The sequence below is a fragment of the Tamandua tetradactyla genome, chromosome 12 (assembly GCF_023851605.1).
Source record: "Tamandua tetradactyla isolate mTamTet1 chromosome 12, mTamTet1.pri, whole genome shotgun sequence".
NCBI classification, from domain to species: Eukaryota; Metazoa; Chordata; class Mammalia; order Pilosa; family Myrmecophagidae; genus Tamandua; species Tamandua tetradactyla.
In genome coordinates this window covers 832,785-860,532 of record NC_135338.1, presented here as the reverse complement: position 1 = coordinate 860,532, position 27,748 = coordinate 832,785, and the positions used below count along the sequence as shown (strand labels likewise).

The window sequence follows — 27,748 nt, the reverse complement described above, 5'->3', positions numbered from 1 at the left end:
ATTATAAATAAAATATTCATTACAAAAGGGGATTTCACTTTTTTATTTTAAAAAACATTTAAAGTTAATGTTCTTTGTCAGTTACATCAATAAAGATACCACAGTTATTGATCTAAATGGTCGGGTTCTATTTTAGACTTTCCTTATGCATGTAGGGCTGGGAAATGCTAAGCTGCTCACTCCAGCCTCCGCCCATAGCACAGATTGATCATTGGCCCTAACTCCTTGATAAAGATTGGCTTTGCAGAATCGAGGTCAGGCAGACCAAATGGATTAGTAACTTAACTAAATGGCCTATTTAATGAGAAAGTGTAGTTACAATACAGTAACTTGAGTGGTCACCCAAATCCCCTAGTGGGCTTGTTAAATGCATGACTGGTCCTGTCCCCAAGTTTCTGATTCATTAACTCTGAAATGGGACCTGAAAATTTGTATTTCTAACAATCACCAGGTAGTACTGTTGCTGCTGGTCAGGGAACCCCGCTTTGAGAACCACTGCTCCAGGTAGTTTAGCTAATTTCCTTGAAATAGTTCCCTAGTCTTTTCTCTTTGTTGTTTGATGAGTGTGAGATAGTTCTGGAAAGGTGGATTAATGGTACTAGAACGTATCACTTAAGATGAAGTGCTATGAAGTTATATGGTAGATATTGTTAGCTTTAGATTTTACTTTCTTCCTGATTCAGATGCAGTCTAATCTTATAAAGATTTTATGTGGATTTAAAAAACTATATAAACAAAATCAGTTCTAGCATGCAATATCTACCAATTTCATAAATCCAGAGTACTCAGAAATGTCTTTATTACATCATTTCCTCAATTCCTGTTTTTATTTTTTCCTCAACTCACTACAATCTGACTATGGCCCCTACAACATATAATAATGAAATTGTTCTCTTAGAGGGAAACAAGGAACCTATGGCTTTTCTCTGCCCTTCTCACAAATCCTTCCACTAGCATTTGGCACTATGGACCCTTTTGTCTAGAAAGGGTCCTTTCAGTCTGGATTTTAGTCTTTCTTTGGCTCATCTCCCATCTCCCTGAAACTGTAGGCATTCTCCAAGGGAATGACATATCTTCAATTGCTTCCCTAATCTACTTTGTATTCTTTCCCACCTTTGCAGACATCAATAATTAATCATAGCACTCCTATGAATAGAATTTGAGCAATTGTTCTAATAAAGCCCTTCAAGAAAACACTTGCTTGACTGGTGTTGGTACCTGAGATGAAACATTTGTTACGAAGACTCTAAATTCTTTCCAGAAACTATCCTATCTATTTCCATGACTTCAGATTTCATAATGCATACTTGCCCTACCTCTGCATCCCTAGTCCTGACTGTTTTTCCAAGTCTCAGACATATATTTTGGAATAGTATGCTCATCATTTCCCCATGTATATTCTGCCAGCATTTCAGATCCATGTTCTAAATCAAATGCACGTTCTTTCCCTCATATCCAGTCCTTTTCCTCATTCAGTTCATGATGCCATCCAAATAAAACCATGAAATAATCTTTGCCTCGTTAAATACTCTCACATTTAATAGACACAAGGGCCTTGTCAATTCTACTCTAATACATCTCTTGAATTGCCCTGCTTCTTTCTCTTCTCACTGCCATTTTCTTAGTTCTGGCCCCTTTGTCTATTTGCCTCTCTTCTTTACATCTGTTCCAATTTACCCTTCAATTGTTGACAGAATTAACTAATGAAAATATGGAGCTCATAAATCATTCTGGCTCAAAGTTTAAACAAACTATCCTCACAATTTCTCACATGCATTCATTATGCTATAGAATCTTGGCCTGAAAAATCTAGCCACTGTCGGTTACTTTATTCAAATTATCTTTTTAATATGCACACACTCTCACCCCAGCCCTCTCAGTAGCATTTGAAATATTACTCATTTTTGAGCCGATACCCAAATGCCACTTTATTCTGAAATAACATTTTTTTCCACTGTGGTCAGATTACTCCCTCATAGCATTTTTTTTGTCCTCCCTCTCCCGTTTTTTGTTTTGCATATCTACTTATCCCTCAGGATGTGGGATGTTAGACTTTGAAGAAGAGGCAATTAAGGCTACCCCAATCTTTGAGGGAACAGTGTGCAGAGAAGGCAGGGAATCAACCCTGTAGTAAGAAAAATAAAAAAGGTATATATGGGCCCTAGGGCCAGTCGGAGAGTCTTATTTCAGATCATTTTGAGTATGACTTTAGATGGGCCCTTTGAATGCTCCTGGGAAGTATATTCTAAAACCCGAGAACATGGTGAAGCTTATTATGCTATCATTTTGGTGTAACATAAATTTAACCATCTAAAATCGACTTTTTTTTGGTTACTCAAAGTAGCTACCCCTCTGCCGCCACCAAAGTGAAACAGTCATGTGGATTTATATAGGATTGATCCTCTCTCCCCTGGGGTGGCTCTTGATTCACTATTCAAAGTATTCAGCACATGGAATTTCTCTGGCCATTGTGACTGGTTAGTCCAAACCGAGTGAAGGTTCTGTTCAGTGGTTGGGGGAAGAGATGCTCTCTATTGCTAAATGGGACTAGGAAAGCCCAACCCTGGTCGCTGCTGGCCCCCGTCTCATCGTTTGTCCACGAGGAAAGCTCACTTCCACATCCTGGAAGGCAGAGTGACCGGCTGAAAAGGAAGTGGATGTGCGGTGGCAGCTCAGGGCTGCCGGGTTAAGACTAACGTGAAGCACACAGTGCCTGGAATTTCAGTTCAATGAGGCAATTCGTTCCCTGGATTTTTTTTTCAAACAGAAAACATTTTTATTGTGAGGTAATTGTAGATTTACACGTAGTATAAGAAATAATAATACAGGGAATGTGCTTTAAAGGGGAAATTTCAGGTTGTATATATGTTATTTTTTAATAACCACAATCGACCTTTTTTGTGAAAAGTACCATACATACAAAAAATCAATAAATTTCAAAGTAACAGCTCAGCAATTAGTTGTAGAATAGATTTCAGAGTTTGGTATGGGATACAATTCCACAATTTTAGGTTTTTACTTCTAGCTGTTCTAAGATTCTGGGGACTAAAAGAAGTATCAGTGCAATGATTCAGCACGCATGCTCATTTGTTAAACCCTATCTCCTCTGTATAACTCCGTCGTCGCCTTTGATCTTTCTCCCCTCTTTAGGGGTGTTGTGCTATGTCCATTCTAACTTCATGTTGGAAGGGGCCGTGGATAATATGGGGTAGGGGGATGGAGCTAGTTGATGTTCTGGAGAGGCTGGGCCCTCTGGGTTTCAGAACTCATCTGATCCATAATTGCCTGCATTCTTAAAAACCACTTTGATGTTCTATTACTTTTATTAATATACTTCAAATTCTATGCTTTATTCTTTCTTTGAATACATGCTTTATTCGGTTAATTTGTAACAATAAACCCTAAAGACTGTTTCATATCTGCCCAAAATATATTAATTCGTTCTCAAGGCTCTTTTATAGTGCATTTGGTAGACATTATTTTGCAATATAGTCTTGGGTTTGAACTGATGAAACATGGATAATTTGTTGGAATTCATATCTGCGAATTAATGCTCTTTAATCTTATCAATATTATATCCTGGGTGAAAAACATTTTGTAATAGCTAAAGGAACATATTTTCCAATGGAACTAATATGGTTAGGTGCATTATGTAGTCTTCACAAGGAATAAAACTTTGTCTCTTTTTAGAAAAAAAAATGAAGGAAACAGTAATAAAGGGGGAAAGAGTGAAGAATACGAGAAATTATTGGCATGAAGAACATCAGCCAAACTGTTGCTCGTCTTTTAACTCTTGCCACTGATTTTCTTAAAATTAATTCTACATTTTCTTGATTTACTTAAATATACCAAGAGTTTAAAAATATAAACATTCATATAAAACAATAAATATTCATTACAAATAATAGTCACAAAATGTTCAGTATAGGGCTTTATTAACATTGCAGTGTAATTTGCTGAACACATATAGGTAGGGAACCAAAAAGAGATGAATAAACCTATGAGATGAAAGTTCGTAATTAAACAGAAGATTATTTGTAGATGCAAGTTTAGGGGTTTTGTTCTATCATTTTATAATCCGAGTGTGATTTGTGAGCTATGAGAGAATTTTAAATATAACTGAACTGGAGTAGTAAATACACTCTGGATGATAACACACCTTCTCATTTAATCTGAGCAATAAAAAAAATTGCTTTATGTTTAAAATTACTTTGTGTATGACGGCTCTTTACATCTCTGCGGGAAAAACAAATAGAAATGATATCAGGGAAGAAGATAAGATGTAGTCACTTATTCATCTCTTGTTGGCTCCCTGCTAGTATATAGTCACTTGGATTTAAAAAAAGACACATGGAAGAATCTTCAGAGTAGCATTGTAATAGCAAAAAATTAGCACAAATCTTAAAGCCCAGCAATAGAGAAATGGTTAAATAAACTGTGGTAGATTTATGCAACTGAATACTTTGCAGCTGTATAAAGTAATAAGATAGATCCATTTAGCCATTCATAGGACAGATATTTATTGACACACTACTAATTCTAGGTGCTGTGAATAAAGCAGAGAACATGATAAATATGGTCTCTGACCTCATGAAGCCTACATGCTAGCGGGTAAAGAATATAACAAACAATTAAACAAGAAAATCTCAGGGCTATGCACAAAATAAAACAGGATAATATGATAAAGACTTGGAAGAGGTGGGGTTCCTTTAAACAAGGTGACCAAGGAAAGTCCCATTGAGAAGACGGTATTTGTCATGGGTTATTTCTGTGGACTTGCCAAGTTATGGTGCTCAGCTGTTTGGTTAAGTAAGCATTGGCATGATTGTTATTGTGAGGGTATTTTGTGGACTTAAATCACCAGTAAGTTGATTACTTGTTGGTTACAAAAATGTCAATCTATGGCTGATTACATCTACACCAACTGAGGAGACTGCCGTCAACTATGAGACGTTTCATTCAATCAGTGGAAGGCTTGGAAAGGCGAAGTGACAATTTCAGCAGTCAGAAGGGAGAATTTCCATCTCCACTGCAGCAAGCCAGCTTCTTGGGGAATTCATCAAAAATCTTTATCCGCAAAAATAAATAAATAATAGGGGAAATAATGTTAAAATTAAAAATATATATATATTGGATAGATGGAAATACTAGTGGTCAATGAGAGGGAGGGGTAAGGGGTATGGTATGTCTGAGTCTTTTCTTTTTTCTTTTTATTTCTTTTTCTGGAGTGATACAAATATTCTAAAAAGGATCATGGTGATGAATATACAACTATGAAATGATATTGTGAGTCTTTCAGTGTACACCGTGTGTGGAATGTTTGTCTGTTAAGAATGTATGTGCTTATGCATTGTTTTATCAATACAAATTAAAAAAAAGCAAAACCTTTATCCAAGTTCAGAGCTTGCAGCCTACCCTCACCCATCCCCACAGTGGCATGAGACAATTCTTATAAAAATCTCATAACATTTACATATATCTCCTGTTGGTTCTGTTTCCCTAGAGAACCCTGACTAATACTTCTTTGGCACAAGGGGTGGTTCTTGAGAAACAGAATTTCAAGGATAAGATTTCTGAACTCAGTCTGGGGTTTTTGTAATTGGTCTCTAATCTATAATATTAGAGTCAAAGGTATAATGACTCTTTCTTCAACAGTCAAAATAGTATTGATAGTCTATGGCATGAGTTGGCAATAGAGATACATAAAATATCACCACTGGATACGGTTAGTCAAATGCTTGTAAGAGGCAAGGTTCTTGGTGTTTTTGACATCTTAACAGGGTTTTGTGGGGTTAAAAAGTATAATGATGTTGACTGGCTGTTAGTAAATCCAGTTACAGTTGTAAAACAAAGGGATGAACTCAAGGCTTTGCATTCTTAAGTGCCGCATGAAGGATGTGAAAGTTTCTTCATGTGCCCTGAAAGATAATTTCTGAAAACGAGACCCATAGTCTCATTGTGGGATTGGCTGAATTACAACACAAACTAAATTCCCAAAATCGCAGGGTGTCTGCTTTTCAAGTGAGAAATTGAAAGGACGAGGATCCTGAAAATCTGAGTGGGACATATGGGTTGATAATGATGGTGGAGGGGATTCTGAAACCCTAGACTCTGCTGTCTTTGCCAGGTAAACTGAGAATGGTCTGCCCAGAGAAATCAGCCAAGGACTTCCAGTCTGCCCTTAGGAATCTACCACCCGGCCTCCACTCGAAGAGATTATCTCTGCGGTGCCTGATAAACCTGGAACCACACCCCCTGAGAAAACAGCTCTCATTCCTTTGTCTGAAGAGATCAATCCTGTTTCGACAGATGAAACTGCCATGCAATACCCTGAGGTAGTTGGCTTACAAGCCACTTCTACTTCTCTTGACCTTCCCCCACTAACCCTCTTTTCTACCAGACCTATAACTAGACTGAAGTCTAAAAGCCCCAAAAGGTGAGGCACAAAGTGTGACCAATGACACGCACTAGTCTCCAAAAGAACTGCAGGATTTTTCCGATTTATACCGACAGAAATCAGGATAATGTGTATGGGAATGCACTTTAAGGGTGTGGGATAATGGCAGAAGTAATATAAAGTTCTATCAGGCTGAATTTATTGATATGGGCCCATTAAGAAGAGATTCTGGATTCAGCGTTGAAGCACAAGGGGTTAGAAAGAGCTCTGATAGTGTGTAGGGGTAGTTGGCTGAAACATGGACCAAAAAGTGGTCTACACTGCCTGAGACTGAAATGCCAGAACTGCCCTCAATATGTAGATGAGGGGACCCAAAGGTTTATATAGAGATCTCTTTATAGGGATTGGAATGTTAGAGTGGATTTTTCATGCAAGACCTGTTCACCCACCCTAGGAACGTCTAGAGGACACACCTTTCACTGTGAACTAATTCCATCATCCCTGAAGCTCTGTGGTTTCTCTTCTCTGTAAGTCAGATATTACTGTGGGAACAGTTGCCAGTGAATTTGGATACTAAAACACAATGGGGATGATTGGATCCTGGGTTGTCAGAAGCCAAGTGGCAGCACTTCATCTCCAAAGACAAGGTGGGCATGACTACCATAATGGACAGCACACTCAAAGGAGGAATCAAAATAGTCTGACTCACAGAGACCTATGGCATTGGGGGGTACATCACGGGGTACCTAGAAGTAAAACAGATCGGAAGTCTACTAAATTCTTACGTGATCTATATATGCAGAAGAGTTCTAGGCCAAGAAAACAAAAGTTAAACTTGAATTACAATAACAGAGAGTCACAGTACCTTGGTCAATTCTCAGACTTGAGACAGTTACAGACCTAGAGCCCCTTCAATGAAGGGAAGCAATGTCCACTTGGGAAATGAGGCTGCTACACTGCCAAAAATCTACACAGCTGTTCTTCCTCCTAGCCTTCCCCAAAGGGACGAAAAGGCCTTTTACCAGGATAAATGTGCACTGGGGAAAAGGAAATGATCACACATTTCAGGGATTATTAGACATTGGCTTGAAAGTGACCTTAATTCCAGGAGACCCAAAACATCACTGTGGCCCACCAAAGTAGGACTTTATGGAGCTCAGGTCCTTCTCACAGTGGGTCCAATAGGTCCCTGGACTCATTCTGTGGTTATTTCCCTAGTTCTGGAATGCATAATTGGAATAGACACACTCAGCAACTATCAGAATCCTCATAATCATTCCCTGACTTGTGGAATGAGGAACTATCATGGTAGGAAAGGACAAGTGAAAGACACAAGAAATGCCCTTACCTAGCAAAATGGTAAATCAAAAGTAATACCGCATGCCTGGAGGGATTGCGGAGATTAGCTTCACCATCAAGGACTTAAAGAACGTAGGGGTGGTGATTCCCACCACATCCCCATTCAACTCTCCTATTTGGTCTGTGCAGAAAACAGATGGATATTGGAGGATGACGGTGGATCATTGTAAACTTAAGCAGGTGGTGATTCCAGTTGCAGCTGCTTTTCTAGATGTGGTATCACCACTTGAGCACATTAACACATCCCTGGTACCAGGTATGCAACTATTGAGCTGACAAAGGGTTTTTTCTCAATTTGCTATTAGTAAAGACCAGCAGAAACAGTTTGCTTTCAGCTTCCAGAGCCAGTAACACACTTTCATTGTCTACCTCAGGGGTTTATCAAGTCTCCAGCCCTATGTCATAATCTATTCCTCAAGGACCTTGATCATCTCTCCCTCCCAAGACATTACACTGGGCCATTATAGTGATATATTGATTGGACCCAGTGAGTAAGAAGTAGCAACTACTTAAGGCTGACTGGTGAGTTATTTGTGTAGGAGAGGGTGCAAGAGAAATTCCACAAAAACTCAGATGTTGAGAGATCCCTTCTAAGGTGAAGATGTTACTTCTGGCCCCTACTACAACCAACAAGAAGCACAATGCCTATTTGGACTCTTTGGATTTTGGAGAGGACATATTCTTCATTTGGATGTGCTACTCCAGCCATTAACTGAGTGACCCAAAAAGCTGCTAGTTTTGAGTGAGAACAGGAAGAAGAGGAGGCCCCACAACAGGCCCAGGCTGCTGTGCAATCTACTTTGCCACTTGGGCCGTATAATCCAGCACATCCACTGTTGCTGAAAGTGTCAGATGTAACAGAAATGATGTCTGGAGCCTTTGGCAAATTAGAGAATCACAACCCAGACCATTAGGATTTTGCCAGCCTTTCCAGATAACTACTCTCCTTTTGATAATCTGCTTTTGGCCTGGTATTGGGCCTTAATAGAAGATGAGTGCATGATTTTTAGTATTATAATGAGATATAGGGGTTAAAGTCCAACGTACTGCACATGAGAGGAGGGTTCACTTTGGTTAGATTCAATCTCGGTTATCAAGATAACTTTGGATAGGGTGGATTACTTCTGTGCTGACCCAAGACCCTTCATTAATAAACATGAGGGGCTAGTGATTTCAAGACTCTAAAGTTGAAAAACTGGATAAATGGGTATAAATGAAGGTTAGTTACAAGGTTTTACAATCACAAGGGCAGAAGACAAAGGCTAAGCAATCATTATCAGAGATCAAGGCAGCTGGGTTACGATTTAGGGATTTCAGCTATTCCCCTCTGTCTACTCCAATATACCAGAAAGCAAAAAGGAATATCTATATAATGATTCAGCAATCAAAATCATCCCTTAAATCCTAATTTTTTAGTTACATAGTGGTGGTTTGTAGAATGAGGAAGTATAACTTTACATTCAAAGTTCTCTTTACTACCTGGGGACTTCTTTTCTAAATAACTACTACTATAGCAAGTCTTGGTATCATGTCACTAAAATTCAAGGCCTTGAGTTTTCATATAATCTCCAGGGTTAATATATGAAATTGCTTTATTCCTTTCTTTATAAATAAACAAGACTTAAAGCAAAACAAGTGATTTTCTTGCTTTATTATAGACCAAATAATCAAACAAGAAACAAATGCTTAATAATTATCTATCAAATAATAGTTTTGATTACCTTCAAGTTGGCTGTAACTTCATCCATGAGCTAAGTGAGCAATAAATCGTGCAGCTCTTCTACAGAAAAGGAAAGTAACACTTCACCATATCCATTATTTACTATTTTAGCAAACTTTACAGCTTTATAATCTATTACTCCCTTCTACATAGCTTGGTGCTTCAGACAAACTGCAATCTGTTTGCTTACCAAACATATATTATACATGCCTTTCCCACCTTTGGTTTATCCTATTATTCTATCCAAAATTTATCTTCTGCCCCACCATACTAAGCTTAACTCATAAAAATCTTATTTCACTTATAAGAACCCAACAGCAGAGGACAGTGTATGACTAAGGAATTATTTACGAAGACTCTGTATGGTTGTGTTGGGGATACTGTGGAAGAGGCTCCTGGATTAAGAATTTGCCATATAGGAGACAAATTTATCTAAAATTTTTATAATTTTATGATTACTCTTAGCATATGTAACATTGGGGAAATGAGGGCAACTTATTTTTAGAAAAGGCAGAAAAATATTTCAGATGAAAACACCATATTCAGATTTATAATCAATTAATATATAAATCTAGTTTAAATGTTTTAAAATTTATATCCTGAGTACATGAATAATTTAAATAAGATTTTTGGAATACACTGCCAAGAAACAGAAATATTAAAAAAAATTTTTTTAAGTTACTTGAAACATTTTGCAGAGTGGAAAATTTTGAGGGATTATTAAGTTTTTTTACTTTTATTAATTCAAGATTTTTCCATAGAATTTCAATCAGAAATGAACAAAAAAATTCTGCCCATTAACATGAATTTGGTTTAATATTTCCCCTTAAACTAACCCAGATAAAGGGGGAAAGTCTTTAAATACTAGGAGAGTTAGACTCCATTTCATGACCATCAAGCTTCGCTCAACCCTACTGAGTGCCGTATATTTGGACCTGAAGACCTTCGAGGTAAAAAAAGATCTTTAAGTAAAAAAATTGATATGTAACTCCTGCATGTATTTTATTTAAATTTTATTCTGAAAAAAAAATTTATTCTCAAGAACACAGTTACATAGCTATTACTAAAAGCTAATATTATATCCATATATATGCAGAATAGTTTCTTTACAGATTTGATTTAATTCTAAAGAAGTTATCTTAAAACTAATTTGGACACAAATCACATTCTATACAACAGAATATTGTAGTTACTACATGCAAACTTATTTTCAAGAATCTAAATTGTTAAATATTTGCATAAAGTCACAGAATTCAGAGAAATTTGAAGCATTTATTTACAAATGAAAGTTTTAAAACAGCTAAAACAAGAAGTAAAAGGTAGTCTATTAAATAAATAATTTTTATCTTTATTAGTTCATTGATCTCTTTGAGAATCTGAAAAATTGTAAAACTTCTCCCCAGAAAAAATGTATATGCTGAAGCCTGTTTAGGGATCGAGTAATTAATGTATTCAGTAACATACGTGTGAATCCTTGTGTCCCAGGGAGCCAGCATTAAGTAAATGCACATCCTTATCTCTATGGAGATGTAGAGATGAAGACAGACATTTAAAAACGAAATAACAAGTAAATAAGATAATTACAGATCTGACGTGTGCTACATAGATTTCAGATGAAGAGATTAAAAGAAAACTCTAATTTAAGAAGGGATAACCCGTAAACCTGAATAGGTAATAATTTTGTAGTTTTCTTCTTAAAGAGAATATATTTTAATCTTCTAAGAAATGTCAGTATGTAACAAAATAAACTTTTAAGTATGTATGGAATCATAAATACTGCAAAAAAAAGTATAATATGTAAGTGTACGAAATTTTAAAACCTGAGACGGACTTTATGGCACTTAAGGTTGAAAATAAACCTAAACATGTGCCAGATATCATGATATAATCTGTGTCTATTTTTAGAAAATATAAAAAAAAACTTAAAATACACCAGGTATTCTGTCATGTCCTGCTGCTCGCAGTCTAGGGAATGGGCTTTGCGACCATGCACGGAAAAGGTGCCAAGACTAAGGATAAGGAGGTACAAGTCTCATCGCCTCCAGGGAAAAGGTGCCAAGACTAAGGATGAGGAGGGTACAAGTCTCATCGTCTCCAGGGCGATGAGAGAAACTGACTTTTCACAGTCACAGGCAAAGAGGTGTTTCATACGCTGAGACTTTTCAGAGTGAACAGTCAATAACAGTAGTTAAGTTACCAAAATACATTTTATCCTGCTCAAAGGCTGCTGCTATCAAATGTTCAATTCCATATTTGGAGGAGAAAGTTTCAGGGGAAGGACTAAAAAGGATCTGCAAGAGAATTACTCCCTTTAATATGAAAAAAGAAAAAGCAGTTAGTTGTAGTTAAAAAAAGTAGTTTATTTCCTTAAACACTTTATTTTTAAAATTAAAATTTTTTTTATCTTTGCATTTTCCTCTTGTGTGTCTCACAAGGAAAACATATACTCCCTTATAAAGATCTGTAGTGGTATGGTAGCTTTAAAAATGAAGGGAGCAGGGCAGGCCACGGTGGCTCAGCAGGCAGAGTTCTCGCCTGCCATGCCAGAGACCTGGGTTCGATTCCCAGTGCCTGCCCTTGCAAAAAAGAAAGAAGGGAACAACTTTTAAAAATATCCTTTTTAATTAGTATGTTAAAACTCATTTTTATTGTGCTATGTACAGATTATGGAACCACAATTTAAATTTAAGGGTAAAAGTGTTTTACTTTGTAACTTATGTACACTTCAGAAGGAACTGTTAAGAATGAGACCAAAATTTGACAACAAATATTCAGTATAGTAACATCCAATATATTCAATTACTCTTTATTAAACTGTTGCCTCTTTCCTTTCTCAAAAAATCTCCTTAACACAACTCCCTTCACAAAAACCAACTCAATTGTAAAGATGAATTTAAAAAACTCGTCCTTACTGATGCTCAGATTACACATTTTGGTTTTTAAATACAGAAATAAACCTTTGTTAAGAATAAAACTGTATTAGCAACAAAAAATCTTTTGCCATATACAATAGGGAGTGTGATTATAAATTCAGAATGAAAACATTTTAGCATTCACTCATCTTTATCAAATCGTCTGTAAAATATGCCTTTAAATTATATTCACTGAATTAACTTTTTATGCTGTCTTTGAAAGTCATATTTAACAAGGATTACCTACAAAGAAAACTAGAAAATAAAATTAAAATAATTATATCAATCTTGTCATAGCATTGCTTTATATTTGGTGTTCTGTATCACTGTTTGTTTTGTTTTGTTTTTTTTGCATGGGCAGGCACCAGGAATCGAACCCGGGTCTCCAGCATGGCAGGCAATATATTTGGTCTTGTAATGAGTTTCTGGCAGACATTTTACAATTCATATATCATGGCACTTTAAAAGTAGAAAGTGAAATGTCCATTATATTTTTATTCTGCTTTAAAAAGTACCTTTTCCTAGCCTGATAATTAAATTCTGACTTTAATGGAATAGCAATAAACCACTACAGTAATATTAGCCACAGATTTTACTGAAATGGTTTTCATGCATGTTTTTAAAGAAATATTATGAAAAAGTTCACTAAAAGTGCATTAGAATAAAAAATGGAGCAAAAGAATGTTCATTGTCTTCTACTGTTAAAAACAGCATTTTAAATGGAACAAATTGCTTCAGAGAGAAAACATGCTAAAAACGAAAATTCTAGGCAATTTAAAAAAAGTCTCTACCAGATCATTCACAGACAAACGTATAGACAGCAAAAGAAAACAAAACAATTAAAAAAAAAACCCTTCAGTGTTGAGTTTGGCTTTTATTTGAAAATACATTTAGCATAGAACTGTCATCAGACAGAAAACAATAAGACACAAGGAAATGGAATATTTTCAAATACCTTTTAAAATAGATATAAGAATTAATAGGACATCAATTTCTGGACCATGCACCCCCCAAAGAAAAGACTTAATTGGACAGTTCAGAACTAACTTATGGAAAACTGTCCCTAAGATTCAATTTATTAAACACAAAATTTGAAAGTTCTTTTTACATTTTCCAAAGCACCAATACGTTCCTATGTGCCTTTGTTTCCTTTTAAGTAACAGGGAAAGGAGGCAAATTTAGCTGCATTACTTAAAATTATCATTCAGTTTTGATGAAAATTACGATGCCCCTAAATTCCCAATCAGAATTATAAAAATATGAACTTAAATAGTTAAACTGCTCAAAATAGAAACAAATGATACTTTTGAAGAATCATATAGATATTGCACTAAAATCAGTGATTCCATATCTGATGTTCATTTATATGGAAATTTAGTTTTCTTTTTTATGAAAAACTCACTACAAATAAATTTAATATGAACCTCGTTATAATTACACTTGGAAACATAAAGGCACAGACAGGATAAAGAATAGTTTAATACTGTGCTCAAATTTTCCACTGTGAAAATAATAAAATGTTGAAAAAATAATAGGATCTAAAATATTGATACTTATTTTTAGCTTTTATAATTTACCTAAAGTAGCAAATAAATGGATATTAAATAACACTTCTAAATCCAATCCTTTCTGAGTAATTTAGAAAAATGGTTTCTTTACATATGAAACATGTGCATTGTCCCATCTATAAATTTCAATTACATTTCCATTCACTGAAAATGTCTACCTGCAGTATAAACAATCAAGACAACATACAAAAAAATATGTCTTGTTCCTATATCTTACTTTTCTTACAATGCACAGAAGAATACCTTAAAAATGGAATTATATCTCCATACAGATTTCCAGTCAATTAGGGAGGAAGCCCACTCCACACTCCTTTCTAAATGAAGGCTAAACAGTTAAGGACGGTTTAACTCTAGCCCTGTTAGCTTGATATATGTTTTAAAATTATTTGCTTGATTATATGTAACTTCAGATAAAGTTGGCATCTGATTTTTATATCACAGTCTAGATGGCATTTCTTAACTCAGCAACAGAAAGGCACAATTAGCAAGCATAAAATTCAGTACCTGAATCATTAAACTAATATCCAGAACAGTTGCAAATAAAGTACATTCAACACAGTGTACTGAACTGAAAAAAATTAAGGAATCCCCAAACTAATTTTTCTGAAAATTTGGTCCTTTAAAAATGCCTCCCATGTTCAATATCATGGATAACATGAAAGGTGATGGCAGTATAAATAGAGGCAGTAAATCAATATGTGGTAGCACATAAATCTAGTAATTATGCAATTCAATTGGGAAATGGCTCCCATAGTAAATAAATGAGAGTTTAATATTTAGTTAACAAAACCATACCTGTATTAAGTCCAAATACACAGGCACAACTGTTGCATATTATTATTTTTATAATACATCCCAACATTTTAAAAAAACAATTATTTCATATATAACATATATTAGATATATAATTGTATATTATGTACCTTAATATATATTATATAAAACTTGAATCCATAACAGCACTAGAACTTTCCAAATATTACATGAACATTCTAAATCAATCATTTTCTCAGTACTGAAACAGCTCAACTCACTTAAAACAATAACTGGATGTGCAATGATAAAATGCACTGACTCTTATGAATTTACTTAAATAATTATTTAAGTTAAATTCCTGCAAAAGCTTGACTCTGATCTGGCTTTTACCTAAAATATATTTTTAGATATCAGTTACTGAACCCTCCTTTCTATCATAAACAACATTTCTCTATCAAAAGAGACCAATAAAGTAGAATATTTGAGGAACCAAAAACGTGATGGAGAAGCCAACCATCCCATAGGTAATGTACCGGTAAGGAAGCTCGACCTCCATGTGCTGCCTTGCTTTCCGAACATCATCACATGGTATGTTGAAGATTTTACAGGCTAAGGGAATGGTGATCTTTTTCATGATATCTCTGACTATTAGCACAATCACCATCCCTAAGAAGAGCCGCAGCACGGCTTTTCCAAACAGAGTCACAGTGAGCGGTGGCCTAGCTAAAGGTAACATGTCTAAAGAGGGATCTGATATCAGACCCAGGTTATAAGTGACATGCGATCCATACGCAATTCCAGCGCCACTCCCCAGAATCTCAGCTGTGTCTCCTCGGGATGTGCTCCAGGTATCAAGGGTGAAAGAAAAGATCCCTAAGGCTAAATGGAGTCCGATGATGATGAATGGAGCATATCTATACGTTTGGTTGAAGGTGTCAATCAGGTCCACAAATGGATAGAAAACAGCCAAGATTAAAATGGCATATAGGACTCCAGCAATAATATCCTGGGAAAAGAGAAAAGTACAGCTTAGTAAAATACTATTTTTTACATTTTATATTAACAATAACATCTATTTCACATTTCAAATGTTGAACAGATTTAAATTTTAATAAAAGTTACTAGATTCTCAAAGGAATTGATCATATAGTATGCACTAAAAACTTTTGATTATAAAAAGATTTGCTTTCAGTTCCACACTTTTATAAATTATATATATATATATAATAAAGACATATTTATTCCAAATTCAAATTCTTAATAAACTATGTTTAAGTTGTACTGTTTTAACCTGGGAAAAAAGAGTATACTTATTTTTTAAAGAAACAATCTTCATTTCCATGCACTTAAATACATAATTATTTCCATGACCAAAGAAGCTAAACGCCTGAACAAATACTTGGGTAGCTTTCTTATATTCATCAATCCATCCATTCACTCATTTACTTAACAGATACTTACTCAGCACCTACATGGGACCGGCACTATTTTAGGGGCTGGACGAGAATGACAAGATCCCTGCTGTCACAGAGCCTGTGCTTTAGTGGGGATGACTGACAATACCCATGTAAGAAAGCAGACAGGCGTCCTCCTTTAAGACAGCTGTGTTACGGAGAGACGAAAGCGGAACATGGGAGAGATGATGAAGGGTCTACTAGACTCGTCAAGCAAGCCTGTCTGAGGAGTGACACTCGAGCAGAGACCTGAGTCCAAAAGGGGCCAACCCTGTGTCTTCAGGGCTGGGGAAAACTGTTCCAGGAAGACGAAACCAAACGTTAAGGCCGTGAAGCAGAAACGAAGATGGTAAGTTCAATGAACAGAGAGAAGTCTAGAAGTCGCTAAAACACCGAGCAAAGGAGAAAGAAACATGAGGTCAAAGATAGTCAGAGGTCAAATTATGCTGTGCCCTTGTATTAGGCAAGTAGTTTAGATTTTATTTCAAAAGTGACAGGGAGCTACTGAAAGATTTTGAAGTAGGGCTGTAACATGATCTGATTGATATTTGCAAAAGAGCACTTGATCCGCTGTGTAGGGAACAGATTATCAAGGAAGAGTGGAAGACACGAGAAGGAGGCTCTCACAGTGGTCCGCTCTAGATATGCTCCGTATCTACATGCAGAGAAATACATCGATGAATTTAGTAAAATATTTTAAAATTAGAGTTGACAGCTTTAACTTGGTGATGGATTATATGTGGGAAGAGAAAAGAGAGGAAAGATGACTCAGTTTTAGGCAAGTGCAATTTACGAGATGATGGTCACGTAGGAGTGAAGATGTTTTACAGGGGGAAATCAAAATACTATTAAAAGAATTTTCTCTTCTAAATCATTCTTGACAGGATACAAAACTGTCCCAGAATTTCTACCTTAAAACAAAATAAAACCTTGGAATCTACTATCACTGAAAAATTTATCCAAAGAATTGCTTCTATTCACTGCCTCCACTTCCTCACTTCTTCTTTTCTAAAGTCATCGCTGCATTGAAACTACTCCTTCCATGGAGACTGGAGATTTTCATGGCTCAAAAGCGATGGTCACTTCTCAACAGCATTCATTACAGTTAACCAGTTACTTAATTTTTTTCTATTTAAAAATTTTGTATTATGTAATATTGGATACTGTTCTAGTTTGCTAGCTGCTGGAATGCAATAAACAAATGGCTTTTAACAAGGGGAATTTAATAAATTATTAGTTTACAGTTCTAAGGCCGAGGAAATGTCCCAATCACAAGTCAATAGAAATGTCCAATCAAAGGCATCCAGGGAAAGATACCTTGGTTCAAGAAGGCCAATGAAGTTCAAGGTTTCTCTATCAAGTGAGAAGGCACATGGTGAACACAGTCAGGGTTTCTCTCTTGGCTGGAAGGGAATATGGCGAACACAGCGTCATCTGCTAGCTTTCTCCCCTGGCTTCCTATTTCATGATGCTCCCCAGGAGGCGTTTTCCTTCTTCATCTCCAAAGGTCACTGGCTGGTGGACTCTCTGCTTCGTGGTGCTGCAGCATTCTCTGCTCTCTCTGAGTCTCTCATTCTCCAAAATATTTCCTCTTTTATAGGACTCCAATAAACCAATCAAGACCCACCCAAATGGATGGAGACATGTCATCCCTTAATCCAGTTTAACAACCACTCTTGACTAAATCACATCAACCAGGGAGATGATCTCATTACAGTTTCAAATATACAGTATTGAATAGGGATTATTCTACCTTTATGAAATGGGATTTATATTAAAACATGGCTTTTCTCAGGGGGCATACTTCCTTTCAAACCAGCAGAGATACATAGAACAATATATGTAAGATATATATGAAAGTATAAGAATATCCATGCAATCACCACTGAACAAGAGAACAATACTATTACCAATAATGTATCTACTGGTATGTTGTCTCTTAATTCTATCACTTTGCATCCTTTCCAGAGACAATTACTCTCCTGAATTTTGGCTTAATACTGTTTTTTTAAGAATTATCATATCTCTCCAAAAATTTTTTTTTAGTTTCACTCTGAGCTTTATAAAAATGCTCCCATATGGTATGCAGTCTCCTTTGATTTGCTTTTCACACTTAACATTAAGGTTTTAAGATTCGTTCATGTTATTATATGCAGTAATATGTCATCTGCTTTATGACTATAGTACTTTGCTATGGTGTTTAACCATTTTCCCACTGATGGTCAATTGGGTTGTTTTTTGGTTTTTATTTAGTTAACTGGTTATGGTTAAACTTAAAAGTTTTCTCCGTTGACAGCTGTTCTTAAGCCAAGCAAGAATTTTATAAACAATGCTATTATGTTCTTTCTTATGATGTTCCCTGGAATAGGTCTGTAAGAGTTTCAGCAGGACATATGCCTAAGAATGGAATGGCTGACACAGAGTATATGCACATGTTCAATTTTAAAAGGCAATAAACAAATTTCCAAAATGTTTACAGAATTTACATTCCATCAGCTGATGGATGTAAATGGCATTGCACTGATGCCTTAATTTGCATTTTCCTGATTATTCATTAAGTTAAGTATCTTCACATAACTTTATGTGCTGTTCCTTTTCTAGGCAATGCATGTTTGAGTCTTTTGGGAAATTGTTCTTTTGGATTTTATTTTTCTCACTGATTTACAGGATTTCTTTACATGTTCTGTGTACAAATAGTTTATCAATAAAAGCTTCTATCAGTCATACATGTTACAAATATCTTTTTGGAGTTTGTGGCTTGCCTTTTCATTTTCTTTATGGCCTTTTTTTAATAAACAGAAATTCTAAATTTTAGTGCTGTCATATTAATCAGTATTTCTTGTTTAAGAAAGAAAGTCTTCCCTACCTCAAGATCATATTATCCAAAACGTTTTCAATTTTTGACTTTTACATTTAAGACTTCAATATACCTGGAATTGATTTTTGGTTCTAGTGTGAAGTAGTGAAGTAGGAATCCAATTTCTTTCTTTCTTTTTTTTTTTTTTTCCCATTTAGATAACTAACTGTTCCAAACCCATGTTGATGTGCAACACCATTCCTGTGATATATTAATCTGCATATACAGACATGGGCATATTTCTAGGCTCTCTGTTCTATTTCACTGGTTAATTTGTTTAATCCTGCTCTAATGCCACAGCCTAATTACTGTTGCTTAATAATAAATCTTTACATACGTAACTCCTAGCAAGCCCCTCACTTATTTTTCAGTTTATTGGCTCTTCTTAGGCAATTGCTCTTCTAAGTGAATTTTAGTATTTGCTTTTTAGATTCCTCAAAACACCTTCTTTGAATTTTGATTGAGATTATACTGAATCTGTAGATAAATTTAAGCAGAAATAATATCTTTACTATCATGAGTCTTTCTACCAATGAAATAATAGAGATCCATTTGTTCAGGGTTCTTCAGGGTCTTTAAAAATATTTTTTATAATTTTTTTTTTTAACATGGGCAGGCACCGGGAATCGAACCTGGGTCCTCTGGCATGGCAGGCAAGCATTCTTGCCGGCTGAGCCACCGTGGCCCGCCCTTTTATAATTTTTTGATACAGGTCTTTCATAATTTTTCCTTGGTACCTTATATATTTTTTCTGTTGTTATTTTTGTAAATAGCATCTTTTATTAATGTTTCTAACTTTAAAAAATGTTTTTAGAAGTGCAATTGATTTTTTATAATTTGATGTTATAGTTGGCCACCTTGCTAATTAATTTATTAATTCCAGTAATTTTTATTTTTATTTTTGGATTTTGAATGTAAACAATTATCTCATTTGTGAAAAACAGTTTTATTTTCTCCTTTCCAATCCTCAAATCGTTTTACTTTTTCCCTAGTTTTATTGCCTAGGGTATATGCCTAGTAATATTCTTTAATTATTTCTATGTAAACATTTCTAAAAATATTTCTACTTTACAATACTGAATGGAAACAACAGTAGGCACCCTTGTCTTATTCCTGTTTTTAAAAGAAATACTTCTAATACTTTGTTGCTAAGGATGATATGTGTTGTGAGTTTTGGTAGTTACTCTAGCAGACCAAGGAAGTTTGTCTTTTCCCAGTTTGCTATGTCTTAGAAGTTACAAATGGGCATTGAAATGTATTCAGTAACTTTTCTTTTCTTTCTTTCTTTTTTTTGCATGGGCAGGCACTGGGAATCAAACCCAGGTCTCCAGCATGGCAGGCAAGAATTCTTCCACTGAGCCACTGTCACACGGCCCTGAATAACTTTTATTTTTGATACATCCTTTGACTCCTTTTTAAATGTGTGAATGCAATAAATTTAACAAATATTCTCGTTAAATCATCCTTAAATTCCGGGAAAAATCCAACTTACTCAATGTATTAAATATTTTTTGTATATTTCTGGGACTAAGCTATTTGAAATTAGTTATTTGTAAGTTAGTATGTATTTTCTTTACTCCTAATGTCAGTTTTACTAACAAGATAAAGTTAGCTTCATAAAGTGAATTCAGAAGCAGTTTCCTCTTTTTTTTTTTGTTCCCTAGAAAAATTTGCTTATGGCTGGAATTATCTGTTTCTTGAATGATCTGCTGTATATAAAACTGTCTGGGAATCTAACATTTTCTTTATGGGTAGATTTTTCTACCTTTTTATTTTATTAAGGTAATATTTACATACAGTGAAATGCACAAATCTTCAGTATACAATGTGATGAGTTCTGATAAATGTATGTACTTGTAATCACCACTCCAACCAAGATGCGCCACATCTCTCACCTCAGAAAGTCCTCATACGCCCTTCTGCTCAATCCTCTGGATGGATTTTTAACCACTGATCCCTTAATAGTTATGAGACTACTCAGGTTTTCTGTTTCCTCTTGAGCCAGTTTTATTAAGTAATATTTTTCTAATAAGTCCTTCATTTCATCTAAGCTTTACAATGTGCTGGCATAAACCTGTTCATAAAATTCTCTATCTATAAATTTTTGGCATAGCTGTTAATATGTTTTCCTTTTTTTATTTCTAATATTGTTTATTTTCTGCCTTTTCTTTCTGTTGTCACCTTTATTTTGCATAGATTTAACTGTTTTATTGGTCTTTACAAAGTAGTAACTCTTTGCTTGGAACAGCTGCTTTCTTACATATTTGTTTTCATTTTCACCAATTCCTACTCTTTCTTTTTCTCTCTTTCTTACTTTGTGGATAGTATTCTGTTCTTTTTCAATCTCTTGAGTTACGTTCTAAGATATTTTACATTTTATTTTCATAAATTCTTTGTTGAAGTATAACATGCTTTCAGAAAAGCGTAATAGCTAATGCTATTTATTTGTGTGACTGCTTGTTTTCTCACTGGCCTACAAACTGTTACGGCAAGAACCACAATTATTTTTGTCTATCACTGCACAGACACATCACCTCATATAGAGCCCGACATAAAGCAGGATTTCTTTCCAATATTGCTGGATAACAGACAGTCCTGTCGACTGAATGAATCCGTTTAAATGTAAAATCCCTGGCACTGTCCTCACTGTGGTGCAGTCCGATAAAAACTCTGCCATGGACTGGCACGGTCAGCACAGTGGTGTCTGGAAACCACTGCCCTAAATGAAATTCAATTCCAAATCAGAATACTGTGGGAATATAAGATAGCAGCACCAGAAAGACAAATAATAAATGGACTGAGAACTGAACACTCAACTGAAAGGATGTTGAAGAGATAGCTTATGTATGACCACTACTCCCTTCCCAGGGCTTAGCATATTTATGAAATGGATGAATAAATGAAAGGATGCATCCTTCACAGAAACTGGTTTTCACTATTTTATCACAATCTACTAAATTATTTGAAAATAAATGTACTTTATTCTGCCTTTCAACAATTTATTGTATTATGAGTATCTTAAGAAAAGCATCTTAAAAATTTATTTCTATAAAAAAACATTTTTCGTTCATAGTTTCCTATTCTGAAATATGAAGCAAGGTTATTTACTATTTTAATTGTGTTTTCCCTCTATGAATGATTTATTTTCTAATAGGTCTAGGTTATTACATAACTAATACATTTTTATGAGAGTAACAAGGCACTATCACTTGTGCAAACATCTTAGAATACATGAAGTATTTCATATCAGGCTTCTCCTGTCATTACACTTCATTTACTGCCAAATCCCATAATAAATTTATAGACTCTATTTACTTTCATCTTAGAATTATCTTTCCTACCTATATTTTAGGCAAATTTTCATATATCTTTTGAGTTTCTGCTCAAGCATCTACTTCCTCCATAAACTTTCTCCTCTCATCCCTAAATAGTTACCTTCCTTCTCTTTGCTTCCATAGCATTCTCCAGACATGCTATAACCGTTAACACACTGTCTTCTTTGCTTATCTATTTCTCCAAGAAAACCAGATATTCACAAACCTTGCTGCAGATTAAAATCACTTGAAGAACTTTATAAAAATATTGATGTCTGGACAATTACATAAGAATCCCCAGAGATTCTTATGTAATTGCACTGAAGTGGTAGTGGGGCATTAGCCTTTAAAAAAAAAAACCCACTCCCCAGGGATTCTACTATACCGCCAGGATTGACAGGTACAGTAGTACATATTTACATTACACATTTTATATTAAGACTTATCACTATAATCTTCCCTGTTAAGGACTCTTTAAGAGAAACATGATACCTAATTTCTTGAATCTGGGCTGAAATAATTTTCAGGATCTAATATTTTCTTTACTAAAAACATCGTCTTAATACTTTGATGTATTGTTATTTTTAATCCTTGCAACCACCCTGAGATGACTTGACTAGGCCAGTAAGTATTAAAAGCACCCTTTCCCCCTATCAGTGTCCAAATTTGATGAAAATTATGATTTCATTAATAATTATAAATCATTAATTATATTAATGATTACCACCGATTTTTTTTTTCCTAGGATCATGGGAGTTTTATTTATTTGGAAGTGAACTTTTAACTATCAATACAAATGCCAAGAAACTACACAAACATCCACAGGAACTTTTTTTCATCTTTGTTTTGAATTGTTCACAAACATTTCCTACATAATCCAACATACAACAGAGAAAATGGTACATCTTTTTCTTTCAATTCGCATACAATGGAAAAACAATATATATATATTTTACAAAGTTTAACTAATAAAACACTAGCAGATTGACAATTGAAGTCTAGGTGAGAAATAATCTAAAAAAATAATCAGAATTTATTCAGCCACTTCCATAAGCAAGCATTATTCTGATTAATAAAACTGTTGCAAAGTAGGGGGCAACAATTTACAAAGACAAACAAAACCCCCAGCTTATTATAAGCATGAATATGTGATGGAATATCTGTATTTTGTCAAACAATGGACTTTCAAACAATCAAGTCACCAGAACTGAATTTGCCAAGGTATTCTGCCTGTGTCCAAGAAGAGATGTATTTATATCCAACAGAGGAGCTGAAAATCAAACTTAGTGTTCAGTTTAGGGGTGGGGTGGAAGAATTTAGCCATGTGAAAAATGACTTTTTCATTAAAAAAAAAAATGACCACTAAAAAAATAGGTTCACTAAATTTATTCAAAAAATCATAAAACGCTTCTTACAAAAGAGCATCACATTCTGAACACTGCTCTGAATAGATGCCAGGGACATGTGGGCTATTTTTACTCTTCCTCTCTGTCCCCCCCCACCCCCAAATGTTACAGTGACCACAAAGCAAGGTGTTCACAATAAGTACATGGGGGGGGGAAATCTCATTCTTGTTTTTTTCACCACCAACAATGAACAAAAAATAAAATTCACTCACTCTGCTGCTGTTTCAAAATTTCAGTGTTAGTTTTTGCACACCCTCTTCCCCACCCCCCCACCCTGTTTGTAAGGAACTAAAAACATTACATCTGGTGAACAGCAAAGATCTCACTACACCTCAAATGCAGAACACCCATGAAGCAGAGGAACGTTGGCTTTTTAAACAGAAGCAGATAAAAAAAAAAGATGCAGGACTCCTTCAGTTCTTCACTAGTCTTAGAAAAACTTTCCAGAATACTGCTTCACACTGTTCTGCAGCAAATACTGTGCATTCTGTATCTGGTCCTGTGTTCCTGTAATGGTAACGATTCGATCTTCAGACCCTTCTAAGGGCTCATCAATTTTGATGGAAGCTCCAGACTCATGACGGATTTGTTTAATGCATTGACCACCTTTCCCAATACTAGATCCAGCCAAATCTTTGGGAATAGTTACTTGTGTCGTAATAATAGGTCCACCGAGATCACCATATGAGCCACGACCCCCTGCATAGGAATAATCATATCCTGAGCCACCCTGTGGTTCATAAGCCATCTGCCATTCTGATGGGCTCCATGTATCTATTGCAGAGTCCCAAGTTTCATTAGCACTGAAACCAACCATTCCATCATAACGGTCTCCAGGTCTTCCTCTTCTGTCGAAAGCCATTAGCTCTCCTCCTCTAGGTGGTGGTGGTGTGGAAGAGAAAGATTCCGAGCTCTGCTGCCACCCCGGCCACCTCTTCCAGGAGGAGGAGGAGGAGGTCCTTGACGAGGGCTCATATCATCATAATCTCTTCTAGATGGAGGCATTGGACGCCCACCCCGACCAGGAGGCATTCTGTCAAAACCACCTCTTCCCCGCATGGGAAATCCCACAGGACGTCCACGGCGGTCATCAAACATCATCGTAAAACCACCGTAATCATAGGTTTCATCGTAAAAATTGGGATCATAAGGTTGTGCACGTCCTTTGATGGGAGACTCAGATATAAGATCAAGGGTGATCTTTATGCACTCTACAACCCTATCAGGCTTTCCTCCAAGAAGGACAACCCTGTCAGTGGAATGAGGACAGCATTCCTGGAAAAGCTTGGCTGTTGTCTGAGTGTTCTCTCGAAGTTCTTTGATTTTAGCACCTTTAACCCCAATAATTCCTCCTGCCAGACTCTGATGAATCAACAGTCTCAACTCACAGTCAAAGTCGCTTCCTTTATAGTGTTGGTAATTTAAGCATTCCACAGCATCAGATCCGAGCGGGAGCTGGCTGGTTGCAGTGGGTGATGGCTACTGCAGGCCCTCTTCCAAGGTAGGGATGACTTTCTTCAGAATTTCTCCAATTGTTTCAATATCAGCACTGATACTCAATATGCGCTCGGGGCCACTGCTGTCTGGGGCTGAAACACTGGCATTGTAGTCTGTACGGAGAGCCTTAATATTCTTCCTCCTTTTCCAATCACTGCCCCAGCATTCTTGCTCTGAAGCAGAATGCGAAGCTCAACCATCTCATCAGTGTTCCTAGATCTTTTAAATGCTTGTTCCTCTTCCGTATCTTCTGCAGGGCGTTTACCAAATTCACCATTGGTTTCCGTGTTGGGGAAGGTTTCCTCTGGCTGTTCAGTTTCCATTTTCTTGTATTTAATGGACACACTGATCTATAGGCTGTGAAAGAGTAGTGGGCCGGAAAGACGTCGAAGTCGGTGCGGCAAGAAACAGGATAATGGCGTCCGCGGTGCTTTCGCTTGGAGCGCCCTCCTCCTTTCTCCCTTATCACCAATTTTTAAATAAGAAAACTGGAATAAGGTCACACAGTTATTTAACCTTACTTTAGATTGAAGGTACTCAACACACTTGTTGATAAAATAAATCTTTTCAGCAATAGAAATTAAACATTGGGAATAAGGAGAAACTAAATTTTGTACATTTTTTGAATATGAACTTGGACTTCCATGAAAATTCATTGACATATACTAAAAGTTACTTAAGAATTCTGGTTAACTGAATTTATTTCCCTATTTTTTTTTTTTTTTACTAGAGAAGTTGCAGGTTTACAGAAAAATCATGCATAAAATACAGAATTCCCAATTACTACCCATATAACATGTTACACTTTAGTATGGTACATTTGCTGCAATTGATGAAAAGACATTTGTATAATTGTATTGTTATCCATAGTTCATGGTTACTCTAGGGTTTACTGTGTTGTATAGTGCTATGGGTAAATTATTAACATCTAAAAAAAAAATTCTAGTAACAAATTGTGCCAGTTTGAATATGATGTGGACCCCAGAAAAGCCATGTCCTTAAATCCTCATTCAGTGTTGCTGGGTGGCAGCCTTTAGATTGTTTCCACGGAGATGTGGCTCACCCAACTGTGGGTGGTAACTTTTGATTAGATGGTTTCCATGGAGATGTGCCTCCACCCACTCAAGGTGGGGTTGCTTACTGGCCCCCATTAAGAAGAACCATTTTGGAAAAAACTTCAGAGCCATGAGAGTTCACGCAGCCACAGACTGGAGATGAAGAAGGAAAATGCCCCAGGGGAGCTTCATGAAACAAGGAGCCTGGAGAGAAAGCTAGTAGACAAACTGTCATGTTTGCCATGTGCCCTTCCAGCTGACGGAGAAACCCTGAACATCATCAGCCTTCTTGAACCCACGTATCTTTCCCTGGATGCCTAAGATTGAACATTTCTATAGCCTTGCTTTAAATTTGGGCATTTTCATAGCTTTAGAATGGTAAACTTGCAACTTAATAAATTCCTCTTTTTAAAAGCCATACCGGTTCTGGGATATTGCATTCCAGCAGCTTTCAAACTAGAACACATATACACACCCCAAATTTCCCCTTTAATCATATTCTTTCACAGTATAAATATAGATATAAATTAATGTTCATTTCTATAAAATCTTTATTGTATCTTAAATAAACGAAAAAATTAACCAATTAAGTATCAAGATTTTTTACATATCATCACTTTACTGTTTCTAAGAATCTCTTTAAATGATAAATTCTCTGGTATCAATTATACTTTCAAAAGTATTTCAGCTTGACATAAAACATCTGATATATTTTGTCTTATACTTTTTTTTTTTTTTTTTAAAGGAAAGACAGAGAGAAGGAAGGAAGGATAGAAGGAAGGAAGGAAGGAAGAAAGGGAAACATTTTTAAACATTTTCTTGTTTTATTGTATTCTGTTTCTCCGTTTTTGTTACATGGGCTGGGGCCGGGAATCGAACCGAGGTCCTCCGGCATAGCAGGCAAGCACTTTGCCCGCTGAGCCACCGCGGCCCGCCCTTTATACTTTTTTTAACATAGCTCCTTAAATAGTAAACTTTGATTACTGCAAAACTCTTCATATAAATTTGTCTCCTTTTCTGGCTGAGTTATTAATTATTTAAGATACTGCCCTGGATGCCACACTGAACTGATACTACTGGACCAGAAGAAGACAATAAGCAAATTCAGGAGATAAGGCTGTAGGCTATCACTGTTATATCCATGTAATATGTAATATTAAAATATATAACTAAGAAGTTTTAAGTATTAGAGCACAAACTATGTAATAAAGAAAAATTAATATTAAAGGTTACATTAAAAGTCTAAAGTAGCAAGTTTCCTATAAGGAAATTTAGCAAATAATTTTAGATACTTATTAGTTATAAATACCTTTTATGCCCTAAAAGTTGTCAATAGATAATTACACATTTGAATGAAATATTCAGGGCTATTATCAAATTTATGATAGAGGGTATCAAATACTATACATTTGATGAAGATTTATTAACCATTAAAGCTGGAATCTTCTCCTTT

General features: G+C 35.7%; 1 protein-coding gene, 1 long non-coding RNA gene and 1 pseudogene across 4 annotated transcripts in view; 1 reads left to right on the top strand and 2 right to left on the bottom strand.

The window, feature by feature from the left end:
- Positions 1-27,748, top strand: part of LOC143651705 (uncharacterized) — a 110,479-nt gene that overhangs the window by 20,874 nt on the left and 61,857 nt on the right. The window contains exons 3-4 of one of the 3 annotated variants that reach the window (XR_013160159.1): positions 6,128-6,335; positions 6,852-7,325. The exons of 1 other annotated variant lie outside the window; for it this stretch is intronic. This is a non-coding gene — a long non-coding RNA (uncharacterized LOC143651705). Of the gene's footprint in view, positions 1-6,127; positions 6,336-6,851; positions 7,326-27,748 lie in introns of those variants that run through there. One more of the 3 variants, XR_013160157.1, reaches the window with a different exon arrangement.
- SGPP1 (sphingosine-1-phosphate phosphatase 1) overlaps positions 10,473-27,748 on the bottom strand; it is a 53,855-nt gene continuing 36,579 nt past the window's right edge. Inside the window, exon 3 of the mRNA XM_077122425.1 lies at positions 10,473-15,718. Coding sequence (XP_076978540.1) covers positions 15,167-15,718 — 552 coding nt within the window. The 3' untranslated portion in view covers positions 10,473-15,166. The remainder of the gene's footprint in view (positions 15,719-27,748) is intronic.
- LOC143651702 (heterogeneous nuclear ribonucleoprotein K pseudogene) lies at positions 23,085-26,966 on the bottom strand (annotated as a pseudogene).